General features: G+C 35.9%; 1 protein-coding gene across 1 annotated transcript in view; it reads right to left on the bottom strand.

Moving 5' to 3' along the window:
- The window catches only part of LOC112051874 (uncharacterized), a 30,872-nt gene that overhangs the window by 908 nt on the left and 15,460 nt on the right, over positions 1–14,504 (bottom strand). Inside the window, exons 2-5 of the mRNA XM_024090691.2 lie at positions 10,176–10,302; positions 2,970–3,185; positions 1,966–2,196; positions 950–1,156 (exon numbers count right to left, since the gene is read on the bottom strand). Of these exons, the coding sequence (XP_023946459.1) occupies positions 950–1,156; positions 1,966–2,196; positions 2,970–3,185; positions 10,176–10,302 (781 nt within the window). The remainder of the gene's footprint in view (positions 1–949; positions 1,157–1,965; positions 2,197–2,969; positions 3,186–10,175; positions 10,303–14,504) is intronic.

Below are 14,504 nucleotides of genomic sequence, written 5' to 3'. Positions count from 1 at the left end.
GAAAATATTCTTTGTAGAGAATAATAGAATTACTTAACTGACGGCCTCCGTGGCGCAGTGGTATGCGCGGTGGATTTACAAAACGGAGGTCCTGGGTTCGATCCCCGGCTGGGCAGATTGAGATTTTCTTAATTGGTCCAGGTCTGGCTGGTGGGAGGCTACGGCCGTGGCTAGTTGCCACCCTACCGGTAAAGACGTGCCGCCAAGCGATTTAGCGTTCCGGTACGATGTCGTGTAGAAACAGAAAGAGGTGTGGATTTCATCCTCCTCCTTACAAGTTAGCCCGCTTCCATCTAAGACTACATCATCACTTACCATCAGGTGATATTGTAGTCAAGGGCTAGCTTGTAAACAATAAAAAAAAAAACTTAAACCATCAAATCTATTTGGTTTAAGAATAATATAATAGTTTAAAAAAACACGCTCAAACCCTTTCATTTGATACCCATATCTTAATTAAATCCATTTTAATTAGCCTGTCTGCCATCTTGGACGACATATTGGATTTAAGTCACGTGACTATTTTTTTTGGATTTCTGATAGCAATCCTTTCATTTAATGGGGGTGGATTTCAAACAGCCAGTCCGCCATTTTGGGGAGTCCGTCATATTGGATTTGTAATGACGTTCCTTAGCTAGTCATGTATTGTAATCAGAACTCAGAGCGTGTGCAAAATTTCATTCTAATCGAAGACTGGGAAGTGGGTTTAAATTAAGATTCCAAGATTTTCTTAAATACATAGTTAGTTGCAAGTGAAGCTAATAAAAGCGTGTTAAAAGAAGAGTTAACAGTCATGAATAGGTTGTTATTCAGTACAACAGTTGATTTTATCAGTGATCAGTAAAAAAATTTTGGCATCATGTACCTTTAAACCTACTCCTAACGGTTACAAGTCCGAAAGGGCCGTTTGTATGGTTTCGCCCTGCCTGGTATTTGTAATAGAACTTACTTCTTCTTCTTCCTCTTCTTGCTCATAACGGTCATCCCTGTACACTTCAGCGGGGTAGAATCTGTCGGAGTACTTGAGCGAGACGTTCGGTTTCCGTTGCACCTCCTCCTCGTTGATGGGTCTGTAGAGGTAGTCGTTGACGAAGTGGTACTTGGAAGACTTTTGGCATATGTTGTCGTGGGTGGGTGGCATGCAGATTAGATGGACCTGAATGAGAAAAGTGTTCTTCTTAAAAAATGTGTGAATCGGCTTCAATAATTATTATTATATCTTATTTAATTAAATAGTTAATCTATAATACACATGTGTGTATACCATAACATCAACTTATGTTATATGAGATATTCAGAGATATCTGAAGATTTATTCGTAACGTAATATGTGTAGCGGTCAACTTTTTGCTGTCATTGCTACCCGTTTCCCGGCCCCCACAGACCTTCGGGAGTTTTACAAACGAATTTGCCCAGCTATAAACAAAACTATATCTGTTGTCGGTTAGTTCAATAGACTCATAATTATTCAAACTTTGTTGGATATACAAATGTACCTTGGCACTATGAAACTAACTTTTACTGTTAGTTGTTTAACTTTTACGCTTATTAGAAACAAGTTCATCAATGGTAACCATTTCATTCAGATCGAAAACAGCGATAGCGATAGCGATATATGATTAGCAGAAATAAGAATCACTATCAGTACGTATCACTAAAATACCAGGTCTGGCTGATGGGAGGCTTCGGCCGTGGCTAGTTACCACCCTACCGGCAAAGACGTACCGCCAAGCGATTTAGCGTTCCGGTACGATGCCGTGTAGAAACCGAAAGGGGTGTGGATTTTCATCCTCCTCCTAACAAGTTAGCCCGCTTCCATCTTAGACTGCATCATCACTTACCATCAGGTGAGATTGTAGTCAAGGGCTAACTTGTAAAGAATAAAAATAAAAAAAAAAAACATGTACGTATTTCTATCTATTAATGATGTGATGCCAAATTGATGACATATTTTGTACAATGTACCTGGTGGAAAGTAAAACCATCGGGACAGATCCAGGAATGCTTGACATTGTCCTGGCAGTAGTGGAACACTTCGCAGCCGAGCTCCTCATCAGCGTAGTACCCAGTGTTCTTGCTGACGCAGTTGAACTTGGACTGCTGCAGCAGAGTGGACAGGCGGTCGGGCTCTTCCTTCTCTTCTAACTCTTCTTCTGACACTTGTTGCTGCTGGAGTTTCGCTGGACGCTGGTCTGGCTGTAGAAACAAATAAAAAGCATATATTAGAAACTTCTATTTATAGTAGCCCGGGATACTAAATTTACAGTTACTCACTCCTTTCCAGAGAAACCTGCATACCAGAGAATTTCTCTAATTCTCTGCGTGTGTGAAGTCTGCCAATCCGTATTGGGCCAGTGTGCTGGACTACTGGCCTAACCACTCTTATTCTGAGAGGAGACTCGAGCTTAGCAGTGAGCCGAATATGGGTTGATAATGGTGATGATGGGGAAAAAACTAAAGACAATTATGATTTCTTCGGCTTTAATGAAATCGTCAGAAAATATAAGCGGTCATTTTGCATTTAATATAAGCAAGCAAAATTTAGGCCATTACGTACGTTACGATCAAATCATTTTCGAAATGCTTTTAGCTATTAACTACCTTATCCTTATCTGACGTGCTGGTTCAGTATTTTTGAAGTTATTTTTTTCACTTAGCCCATCCTGGCCCCTGGGCTACTTTTTTAGATTCAGCGCAACTCGCATACTCGAAGATCGCATGTCTCGAAGTTTTTCAGTTTCAGGTTGGAGATAAGCTTTCGTATCCATGCCCTATTTCCTGTTCTCGTCCGCTTGCTATCCCATTCAGCCAGTGTGTTCTCACGTACTTCTAGAGGTGTACACACCTTCTTTTCGAATAGAGTAATGAAAGATCACTAACTTGGCTGCAGGGATAAGCCCCACCAATTCATTCACCAGCACCGTTTCTGTGGAAGGGGTACTCACTAACTAAATGTAGTTGTTACAAACCTTTCTGTGCGCTTGTCTGGCTGGCGCTGGCCTCTGCTCCTCGATGTAGACCTGCTGCTGCTGTGGCCTGGCGGGGATGAGGAACTCCTGCTGCTCCTGCTGCGGCCGCTGCTGGTAGCCGGCCAGCTCGGCCAGCGACTGCGTCGGGCGGAACCCGCTGGGCAGAGTGTTGAATGCGCCTTGGTTGTATGCTCGCGGCCTGAGGTTGCGGGACTCCTGGAAAGACAAGCAAATTATGTAATATGTATATAGGTAATAGGTCTACTGTCATAATAAGTATACCATCATAGGTGTGTACCTAAGAACATTGGGATCGGTTTGGTCCCCGTAAATCAGATGTGAGTCGTGGATAGTACCGCCCACCAACCACTCAACCACGGTGACGAGAGTTTTAAGTTTAATTTACCAGACAGAGGTCCTGCCTTCGATCCCCGATTAGAACCGATTGAGATTTTCTGAATTGGTCCAGGTCTGGCTGGTGGAAGGCTGCGGACATGGATAGTTATGACTAAACTCGCGGTAGGATGTCGTGTATTAGAAACTGAAAGGGATGTGGAATTTCATCCACCTCCTAACAAGTTATTAAGATTGTAATCAAGGGCTAACTTGTAAAAAATAAAACATTCTTTACTACTAATGGGTAGTGCTTAGGATGACATCTTGCTTTCTCAACTCTGGCAACTAACCCGGTAGGGTAACGTTGCCATTCTAAACTTCATGTCTTTTCAGTGCTATGTATTCTGATGCACTTACGAGTAATGTATTTAAATTCCTTTATCTTAAGATACTCGTGGTGACCTAATCTAAATCAATGATGATTATTTTTAAACGGCAGTCGTAATGTATACGCCTATATCATAGTGTCTAGCGCATATTGTTTGCGAATGGTTTGTTAACTTGTAAGGCGTTACAAAACTCTGTGGGCGAGCATTGTCTGTGAGACCCACATCCCACGTGCTTTCAACTCATAATGTATACGAGTACCTATATAACAACATCCTTGGCGAAGCCTATATAATTGGGAATCCCCTGGTTTAATGCCTGGCTTGTCAATTTTGATTCCATTTTATAGTGACGTTACGATATTTCGATACTAATTATGTTACCGATACGATTACCTTGGAGCATTATACTCGTAAAGTCATAGTGTTTGCGTGCGACATCGTTAACTTTACAAAGATTTTTTTTCAACCAGTTCAACGGTAGACCAACCATTCCATTATTTTTTTTAATTAACTTGTTAAATTGAATGTTTTTCAAACATTTCAACCGTCAGGATTTGTATACCTACCTACCTTTTTACTGGATAAACAGAAGAAGAATAGTATCCTGTAGGCTGTAGCCCATGTTTTATTTATTTAAATTACATAATAAATAATCAACCTTTGTGTCATCGTATTATTCATATTATCAAAATCCATCCAGTAGTTTTTGCGTGATTAAATAACATACGAGTAGCAACGTACATCAAAACATGCAAACTTTCGCATATATAAAATAATTATAACCTATAACACTCGTATACTTTCAAGTGGTAAAAGTATTTTCAAAATTGATTCAGTAGATCCACTAACTACAATATCACAAAATTTAATTCTTTATATTATTAAAGTATAGGTTAACACATTACAGGTATTTTCGTATACGTATACGTACGTATTTGGTCAGATATTATATATATAAGATTGAAATATGATCCATAATGAGAAATATCTGTCGAACCTTTCATTTTTTATGAAATCCAAGGCTAATCAACGAAGCGTAGCTCTCGGATTTCAGAGTTATTTTGATGTTTTTGCAGGTAAGAATAATTACGTATACCTACTGCGGTCCCTATTCGGTCCTTTTCCTTTTCTTATCTCCGTTAATACGGTGATAAGAAGCTTTTCCTAAAATAGCATCAAAATTATAATTCGTTCATTTCAAGTACGTTAGCAGGCTTAGATTACAAGCACATTTGTAACGCGAATTGTAAACACTCTACCACCGTTTCGGAAGGCCTACGGCGTCATTTGTGACTGTACTTAATATAACAGGATATTTCTAACAATAAAGGCCACATAGACAGAAAGACAGAGATCATAATGTAAAATAAGTCTAAAACACTTCGCAAGCTTTTTTTTTTATTGTTAAAAGTAAATAACGCTCAAATAAAAAAAAAAAAACAACTAATATAGATTTTTCTTTATGTTTGAAAAGTTTTCGCCAAAGCAGGAAATAGTTTTCGCGGTCAATAAAATAGTAAACGTAAATTGTTGTCAACTGGATTCTTGGTTGTCTATTGGATAACACGCAAAAGTAAAGCGCAAAACACACCGAACGCTATTCGTGGTGGTTGGCATGGCAACACCACCATAACGTAAACTTTGCTTTTAGTACTAATAGAATTCACTACAGAGATAGGTATGGTTGGCGCGCTTAGTGTGAAAATTTTTAATTATGTGCGATCACTATTACGAGTAGATGTTAATAATAATAATGAATGGGAGAGTTTATTGTTTTTGATGAGGATTTCTAGGAAAAAAAGAAAAATAATATAACATATTACAATTAAGGCGTTTTTATTGCAACAAGTAATAAGACCGCCTTTGCACATACTTGTCTACAATGTTTTTCTTTTTTGCAATAAACTTAAAATAAATTAAATCAACATAATTCGACCCAGGGTCTAACCCAGGACCTCGTTTTCTTGAGCCATATCACATAGGCTATAATTAAAAATAATAATAAAATACTTAACAGCGTCTAATTAGCCAATTGTAGCCACCGCTAAGGGGTCGGTGTGTCACCGCCTTAACGTCACCGAGTGCACATTGGCGGAAAATAATATAAATGGGCAGTCGGACATTCCCCGCGCCGCGCGCTCGTGCGTGGCGACAGTCTTTGACGGAGAAATTATATCATATCACGTGCCGTGCGGTGGCGCATTCTCTTTATTTGTTAGACAATCTGGATGATTGATTAATTGTTTCAATTAGGTAGCTGTCTACCTTAAGTTAAGAAAAAACCTCTCGTTGAACGACAATTGGCTTTAGAGCTTAAGTTTTCAATTCCTTGGTTACGTAATTGCCAATCATTTTCAAAATCTATACTAATATTATAAAGCTGAAAAGTTTGTTTGTTTGTTTGTTTGATTAAACGCGCTAATCTCAGGAACTACTGGTCCGATTTGAAAAATTCTTTTAGTGTTAGACAGCCCATTTATCGAGGAAGGCTATAAGCTATATATTGTCCCCGTATTCTTACGGGAACAGGAACCATGCGGGTGAAACCGCGCGGCGTCAGCTTGTGAAGGATATTTTCAAATGGGGCGAAAATAAAAAGTTTCGCATTTTGTTTGAAATGCATTTTACCAACAAAAGTCAGTATATCTTAGTTTTACTGGAAAATCTTAGCATATACAGTAATTCAGGCTTTTACAGTAACATATATATTCCCACGACTGTAAGCGACTCTTACAGCAGTGGTGTGGCTTGCATTGGATTAAAATTTGTTGGGGGTCCAGTAGACCAGCGGCGAATCCCGAAAATATCTTTTTTATTTAGCATCTTTTTTATGTTTTTTTCTCTAGAAAGCACCAGATTAACTGAAATTGTGGATTAAATGCAAATTTTTGCTTTCACATCTAAGGAACTCTTGTAGTTCAGCAAAATATTGTACGTTCCAAGAACCGGGCTCATAAGTTAAAGATAAAAAAGAGAATTACATAATCCCCTAGTACGAGTAATATAGCATACAGCTCGAACAACCAGCAACAGATAGAACTACCTAATATGGAAACATCGGCCGCTCTCCGCGTGGGAAAATGTAAATTGTATCTACTTTAGTAATGCTTAGATGTTGAGATTTTATTTCTGTTTCTACAGCCCTTTTACCTGCTGAATTGAACCGAAAGAACCATGCGACGCGACAAATCATATGCTAGTTTATTTTCATAACATACACGCTATATTATTATTGCTATTCTTCGATCTCCACTTGGGTTCAGTTGATAAAGCCTTAGTGTTCATAGAGTTCCTGGGTTTGATTCCCAGCTCGGGTGTTTAAGTTTTCTAAATCGGCTCAGATTAGGACTAATGTCAGTCTTCAGATGTTCAGCTATCTACCAGAAACGACATTCGGTCAATCGATTTAACGTTCCGGTTGATACAGCGTAGTTATAGACCGTCAGAGATACAGATAGAATTGTACCTCTTCCATGTTAGACCCGCTATCATCTTAGACTGCATCGTCAGTTAACATCAGGTGTGCTCAAAGGCTTACTTGTCATTCAATAAAATAAAATTATTAAATAGAGGCAAGATTTGATTGTTTGTGCATTTAATACTAAATTTACTATCCTATCCCTAAGTGTTATAGGCTATATTTTATTCCCATTATTTCGGGACCATGTACTACACCGGTGAAACCGCGTGGCGTCTGCTAGTGATAATATAAAATTGATTTCGTAACTGTTGCAATGTTAAACAATCAAACTTTCAATCTGAGTTCGTAAATTGTCGAAAGAAATAAAACTAACTAACGCGTTGCTTTCGACTTTCACCGTGTTGCAAAATGGCGTCGCAAAAACGGTCTTGGTTATTGAATTGTTGCTCTCTGATGTTTTTGCGCGATATTTGTAATCATATAACACAAGGCGACCTAGTACGAGATCGCACAAGTGACAGTCGAACAATCGAAACGTTATCGATCAGATTCAAATTAACAACAAGAAATAATTGATACAAATAAAATACTTTGTTAATTGTTACCTACCGAAATTACGTAAACTAAAGTTAAAGTAACTTAAAGTTAAAGTAAGTAAGTTAATTTATGAAGAAAATTAAAGCAATTTGTATTATTAAGTGATTTTATTATCGTTTAAAGAGTACGGATTCTTAGGCAGAGTTTCTTGGTTTATTTCAAGTAGCATAATTTTTTAGTCACTAAAAGCACGTTAAAGTTAATTGTTTAATATCAGCTCTACACTTAAAAACAGAAAATTTGCTAACAACTAAGCGAAAAGCCTGTGAAAAGGAGTGAGTGCAACAAAAAAATGCTGATAAAAGTAGCGGTTTTTTTTTCAAAATATTCTAAAAGGAAAATATGTTCTATAGGAAAATAAAATATTATCTATTTAAAGAATTTAATTAGTAGGTATAGTTTTATGGTAATTCGATATTCGACAACGATTCTTCGCATGGGGTGCATTTCTTACTAGTAGGCAGTTAAAAAAGTGAAAACAAACATTTTGCGATATTTCTGATTATATTGTCAAGAGTAGACGTGTAAAAAATTACACCTACTAGTAATTTTGGTTTTTCAATAGTTTATTGTGTAATCAAGAAATACATACTTTTTACTACAGCACGAACTTGCAAACTTAATGAATACTGTATTTTTGTATTATTGCTTTTCATTCAATGCACTACTTATTATTATGTAATAATTTAATTAATACTTTAACAAGAATACTTGAAATCTATTTATGGTAAAGTCATTCATAAATATTAAACGAAAGTAAAAGTGGTCCGGCGCAAGCGCACCATCCATTTTAATTGAAACTGAAAGTGAATTTGCCGTACAACAGATTTTGGTATATAAATAGCCAGCGACTTCGTCCGCATAATTTGAGTCATAATTTTTCTACACTGTGGGGACTTTTTAGTTAAAATTAAAAACTTTTCAGGCGGTTGGTGTATTTATAAGTCAAAAACTTTGGAGTTTTGAAAGCGAAAGTAAAACAAAACAACTTTAATACGTACATTACAGATATTTTATGTAAGTGATTTAGGAAAAAAAATCAATTTAACTACCTTACTATAAAAGGAAATATTAAAATCCTTAGGCATGAATTAGTATATTTAAGCAATTGACAATATTATCAGATTTTTTTTTAACAATTATTAACAAAAACAATTAGTAAATATAATTTAATTATAACAAATGTCTCCTAAATTATAAAATGTACAATTTTTTCCGAGTTTGACTGATTGTTGTTATTTATTTATTTTAGTATTCCTATTGTACATGTCATTCATTCTTTACTATTCAAAGAAGTGATTGACTGACTTAGTTATCATTCATCAAATCAAACTTCAGTAGATTTAACAGCAAATATCTAAACAATCAGCTAACAAAGAAAATAAAAGTAAACGCATTATGAGATAACATACCGCGAGAGAGTTCAATGCACTATCAACAGTGTAACCTATAATAATACGCATGTATAGCTACATAATACAGTGAATTCATGCAGTGAATGGCGATAATTATACGTAAACTGTGTTATATAGGCATAATTTTGAGCATAATACGTACCTACGTAAGCATTAAATTTTTAATGTCGGAGCTAATTATTTAAAACCTTAGATTAATCTACATCATAACTTGCTGTAGCTTTTTAATAGAGGGATTTTTTTATAAAATTTAGGCTAGCGCTTGACTACAATTTAGCGTGATGGTAAGCATTAATGCGGTCTAAGTTGGTGTGCGCTTACCTAGAAGATGCCTATTCACTCTTGCTTTGAAGGTGTTCAAATTATAAGTGTCAGGAAACACAAACGCCGGAAGAGCATTCCAAATTATTGTTGTACGAATTAGAAATGTGGATGCAAATAGTTTATTTATAGAATTTATATATACGATATGAATGCCACCGTTCGCGACGTCTGTTCTGTGGTAGAATGGACGAACTAGATGGTGAAGGGAATGGTGATGCAGCGACCTTACCGAGAGGTTTGAGCGAGTACAGAAGTCCCAAAGGCTTCTAAACTGGCAGAGCTTGAGCACTTGTACACTCAATGTGTGAAGCTCCATTTAAATCGCAGTCATTGTACTTTGAAAGTTGTCTAAAGTTTACGTGGAAAGTATTGAATTTATTTCACTTAAGTCGTAGTAAACGGATTCTTTAATACCCTTTTGATCGATTACTTGACATGACGGCCGAAAATTTTCTGCGTGCATTTACAGACGTGGGTTCTAATCCCACAACTGGAAAATATTTGTGTGATGAATGTTGATGAGAATTTTCCATTGTGGGTGTGTTTCTAAATGTACAATACGGTAAAATCAGATATCTTAGTACCCATAGCACAAGCTAAAGTTACACTTTGGGGCTAGATAGAAATATATGTGTATTGTTTAAGTATTTATATACTTATTTATTTAGCAAGTCAAACCAACAGTGAATGTTCATCAGCTGACATGATGATGACAGGCACATACCTCTCTATCCAACGCCAGTTCATCACCATCATCATCTTCCTCCTCCACGCCCACGTCAGGTACATCATCTTCCTCCTCGTTGGCGACCGCAACCCCCAGCAGCAGCAGCGCTATGAAAATGCTCCACCTGCAACAATTGACAAGATTATGACAACAACATTGACAAGATAATTTTAAGGTTATGAAATGGTACAACAATCCAATGGGTATACACTACTCGCTACTAGCGGTGAGGTCGCCTTTTATGACCTACTTCTGTCATACGTTTGTTTTATTTGTATTTTCATTTTGGTGTACATATAAAATTAAAATAATTATTTGAAAATATAACCAAAGGAATCCCAATCCCGTGAGTAGGAGTCAACAGATACAAAGATTTCTACGATTCCTAGGCACAATGATGACTAAGTAATGAAAACCTACATGTTGAAGGTCGAGGTAAAGTACGAGGTGCAATTCCATAAAATTGTACGATTTCCCTAAATATTATCATAATAATTTGTAGCTTATAAAAGCAGCAATCTGATGATTATTATTACGAGTATATTATTGTAAAATAGAGATTCTGCGTGCGTTGATGTCTTTTACTAGGAGAATAAAAGTTAATACATTGGGTCGTTTCGGTAAGACTTATGAGTCTATTGGGATTTATGGCATATAAAAATATAATATAAATAGAAATAAAAAAATACAAATAGACACCAAATATTCAGGACGTATATAAACATTAGTATTATACAATGTTCAAAACGAATTTAAGAGCGGAAACGTTTGGGCTATATATTCGTATATCGGTTTGTCAAGCTGTTTTATATTCGTTATATAAAACCCATTGCCTACAAGTTTTTAGGTAGTTATAGTGTTTCAAAGGCTCATCAATCATCATCAACGAACGCGTCATTTGGAACTCAGGATGTCATTTTATCCGGCGGTCACGCGCGAAATAATTTGCGTGGAAATTGATTAACATCGTCTGGATTTTGTGTTTTTATTATTTTTGCGTAGTTATTATTAGATTTTTAGAATGTCTATGAACTGAGTGTTCAATACATTCAAAACTTTAGGTTTAGCACATAAGTGTAAAACTATAGGCATTAGAAACTTAAATCAATGTTTAAAGTAACTACGATGGTATGCATAAAATTATTGTAACCCTAGAAATATATAAACCCTTATTATTCATCAATACTCCTACAACTAACCAGTTACCCAGCATTCCATGCGTAGATCGTAGATCAAAAGTCCGACAGTCCTACATTTGGTAAAAGGTACTCTGACAGACCCTGGTCAATGTAGGTTACCCTAAACGACACGTGGGTAAAAAGCGGTAGTGCGAGACAAGAAACTGGTATAACAAGGGTGCGGTCGTATGGTATTTACCTACTTACTTCGTAATTAGGTTTGAAGAAAGCTGTAAGTGTTACATGACATTTCAAAATTGAATGCAATTCAGCCGCCGGCAGAGTTGTATGGGGACTTGTTTTTATTTACGATAATATTAATATTATGTAACTCTGGAAGTTGTAAACGGAATGTTGTAGGCCAAGAGCTGGTGAATGATTTTTATCGAGTGTATTTTTAAGTGTACCTACTTGAAAACTACTCGAAAAAGTATCCATAAATAAAAAAAAAATTGACAATATTAATTATTCCTTATATTTTTGATACTATTATGACGTTCTCATTTTAATTAAGAAAATTTTGGTTTACTGTTAATTAATTTGGTTATTATTAAATAATATGTAACTTTCTACAAAATATTCTATTTTACCCATATTTACAGTCATTTTATGTGGGTAACAGTTATTAAATATAAATATTGATAAATTATTGAGTACATACAAAATTTAATGTAGGCACTTCAAACAGTTTTGGTCCCCCACATCCGATTATCAATTCTTGTGAAATATAATTTAATGATATGTGGTAATAGATAAGAACGCAATAAGCCTTAAAATGTTGTTACACATGATTTATTAACATTATCAATTTCAAAATGTTTCGAAAAACTGGGCTAAGATCAAAAGATTACTGACGACATCACAAGAAAAGTTGTGTAAGTAACCATAGCTTTATAAATTAGATTTTTAGCTTGGGTTAATTAACTTACATCTATACGCCAACTTCTTTTACTTTATGTAGTCTAGATAATTAATTTTCTTTTCCAATAACTAATGCTAACCAGAACAAACAAAAACTACTTAGGTACCTTCGAGCGTTATGGAGTAAGTTTTGAAGCTAAATTCACATGTAATAAATATTCAATGTTTACTTAGATTTATTCCTTTTTTTCTCAGTTCTAACTCCGAGGTATGGAAATAGAGTATCCAATAAAAAAAGAATTATCAAAATCGGCCTACTATGTAAAAAGTTAATGCGTGGTTACATTACAATCAGTAACAACAATCAATCATCACCTGTTTTCCTACTCTTGGGGTTGAATTATGTCTTCCAAATTTATATGGGACCAATGTTAATTGATCAGCCTTACAAAACTGTGAATAGCTCTTCGACTACTAGAAATTGTTTTACGCGTCTCAAAAGCAAGCCGCTGTGCAGAGGTGACAGCCTGTGATGACGTAACATCTCGTGTGCAACTCACGCAGTAGGCTAATTCTAGCCAATTTTGTTGTGCCGATGTTTCGCTACTCATTTCATTAGACGCTTTCGTCGAAAACAGACTCATTTGCAAATGCAATAGAACTTACTTTGCATTTAAAGTACTCTTAAATTGTTTCCTAGTAACAAATAATTTATTTTACGCTGCCTATCTAGGTATTTGATCGTAGTACTATAAAACGAGTATATTTTAACTTGGGCCACATCCATATTATTCCTTTGGTGTAATAGAAATCCCCTATGGAATGGGATCGATTTATGGGATCTGTTTATGAGATCCTACATAATCTAATAAGTATGTGGATGGTGTGGATTTCAATTAACTTTGGCTCTATTTAATCTTTAGGGCAGCTTTAATAGAATCGCAGTAACATCACCGTAATCTTAGGATTAGACGAACTATAGCATTAACTAAAGAGAATAACGACTCCTTAATTACACCTCCTTGGAACTCGACTTAAAGAAACGTAGATACGATGGTTTTTGAGAAATGAAAGAGATCAATTCTGACGCATTTGTGACTTTTTTAAGTCAATATCCGGTTACCGTAAGTAATATAAGACCTAGAAGTACACCCACCCATTGGACTGAACAATAGCTAGCCTAGAATAGCGGCACAAATCGAAAGTATTACAGATATTGTTATAACAGAAGCCTTCGTTTGAGAGAATTCGTCATAGAAACAATGTAACTACAATTTACCACAACATTTATTACTTCTCAAGGTTCATACTTGTTAGTCGCTATTGTGTTATGGATTGAGTAACAGCTTTCAACAACGACAGATAATAAAAAAATAAACACCAATAGCTCCAAAGTGTTTGTATTATCTCTGGTACTATTCATAGACAAGATAGCTTTCTCTATTAAATTCACCGAGTCGTGAAATAATCTTGCGTATTTACTGCTAATTGCTTCCAGTTGCTTGCTCTCGGCCCATGCTGTTGCGAAGATAGGAATTAGGTTATCTGCCCGTGAAGCGATTGCCTCTCATTGCTTACTGTTAATTTAAACTCCATTAAGTTGCTAATAGTTAATATCACTGGCTAAATTTAATAACTTTTTATTCCTTTTTAGAGTTCCGTATCCAAAGGCTAAAACGAGACTCTATTACTAAGACTCCGCTGTTCGTCCGTCTGTCTATCAAATACAGATGATTAAATTTTGCTGCCGCGTTAACAACTAATCAAACTAAAAAACATAATAAAATAAAGATTAAAGGGGTCTCCCCCAAGATCACAAACGTGATTTTATTGCCGCTTCTAAATATAAAAAAATAGTACTAATACCGTACGTATACGTATACGAAAGCCTTCGTGCGCAAATCCGACTCGCACTTAGCCGGTTATTTAGTCAATTGCCATTTCCTAAACGGTTTTTATAAGAATATCTTCAAGTGATTTTTTATAAAAATAACTAATGATTAACTATCTACTCGATGTAATTTATTATTAGTTGGCAAAGACAGAAATTGAAAAACTATACTTAAGCTTCAAAGAAAATTGTTATGATTAATACTGGCGCAAAGCGTTGCTCTATTCCGGCATAGGTTTCGATGTATCTAATGGGTATTTTTTTTAAAGGATATTTGCCATATCTTTTAAATGTGGCCAATATCCTCGTTTCCATCCAAAGGAAAGACCATGTTAGGAGTGAGTAGGTACGACAATAGTCCAGCGGGGCGGCGATCGAACTACCACTTCTCGGTGA

Source organism: Bicyclus anynana, chromosome 3 (assembly GCF_947172395.1).
Source record: "Bicyclus anynana chromosome 3, ilBicAnyn1.1, whole genome shotgun sequence".
In the NCBI taxonomy this organism is placed as follows: domain Eukaryota; kingdom Metazoa; phylum Arthropoda; class Insecta; order Lepidoptera; family Nymphalidae; genus Bicyclus; species Bicyclus anynana.
The sequence above is the reverse complement of the archived record's forward strand: the minus strand, read 5'-3'. Positions and strand labels throughout refer to the sequence as shown.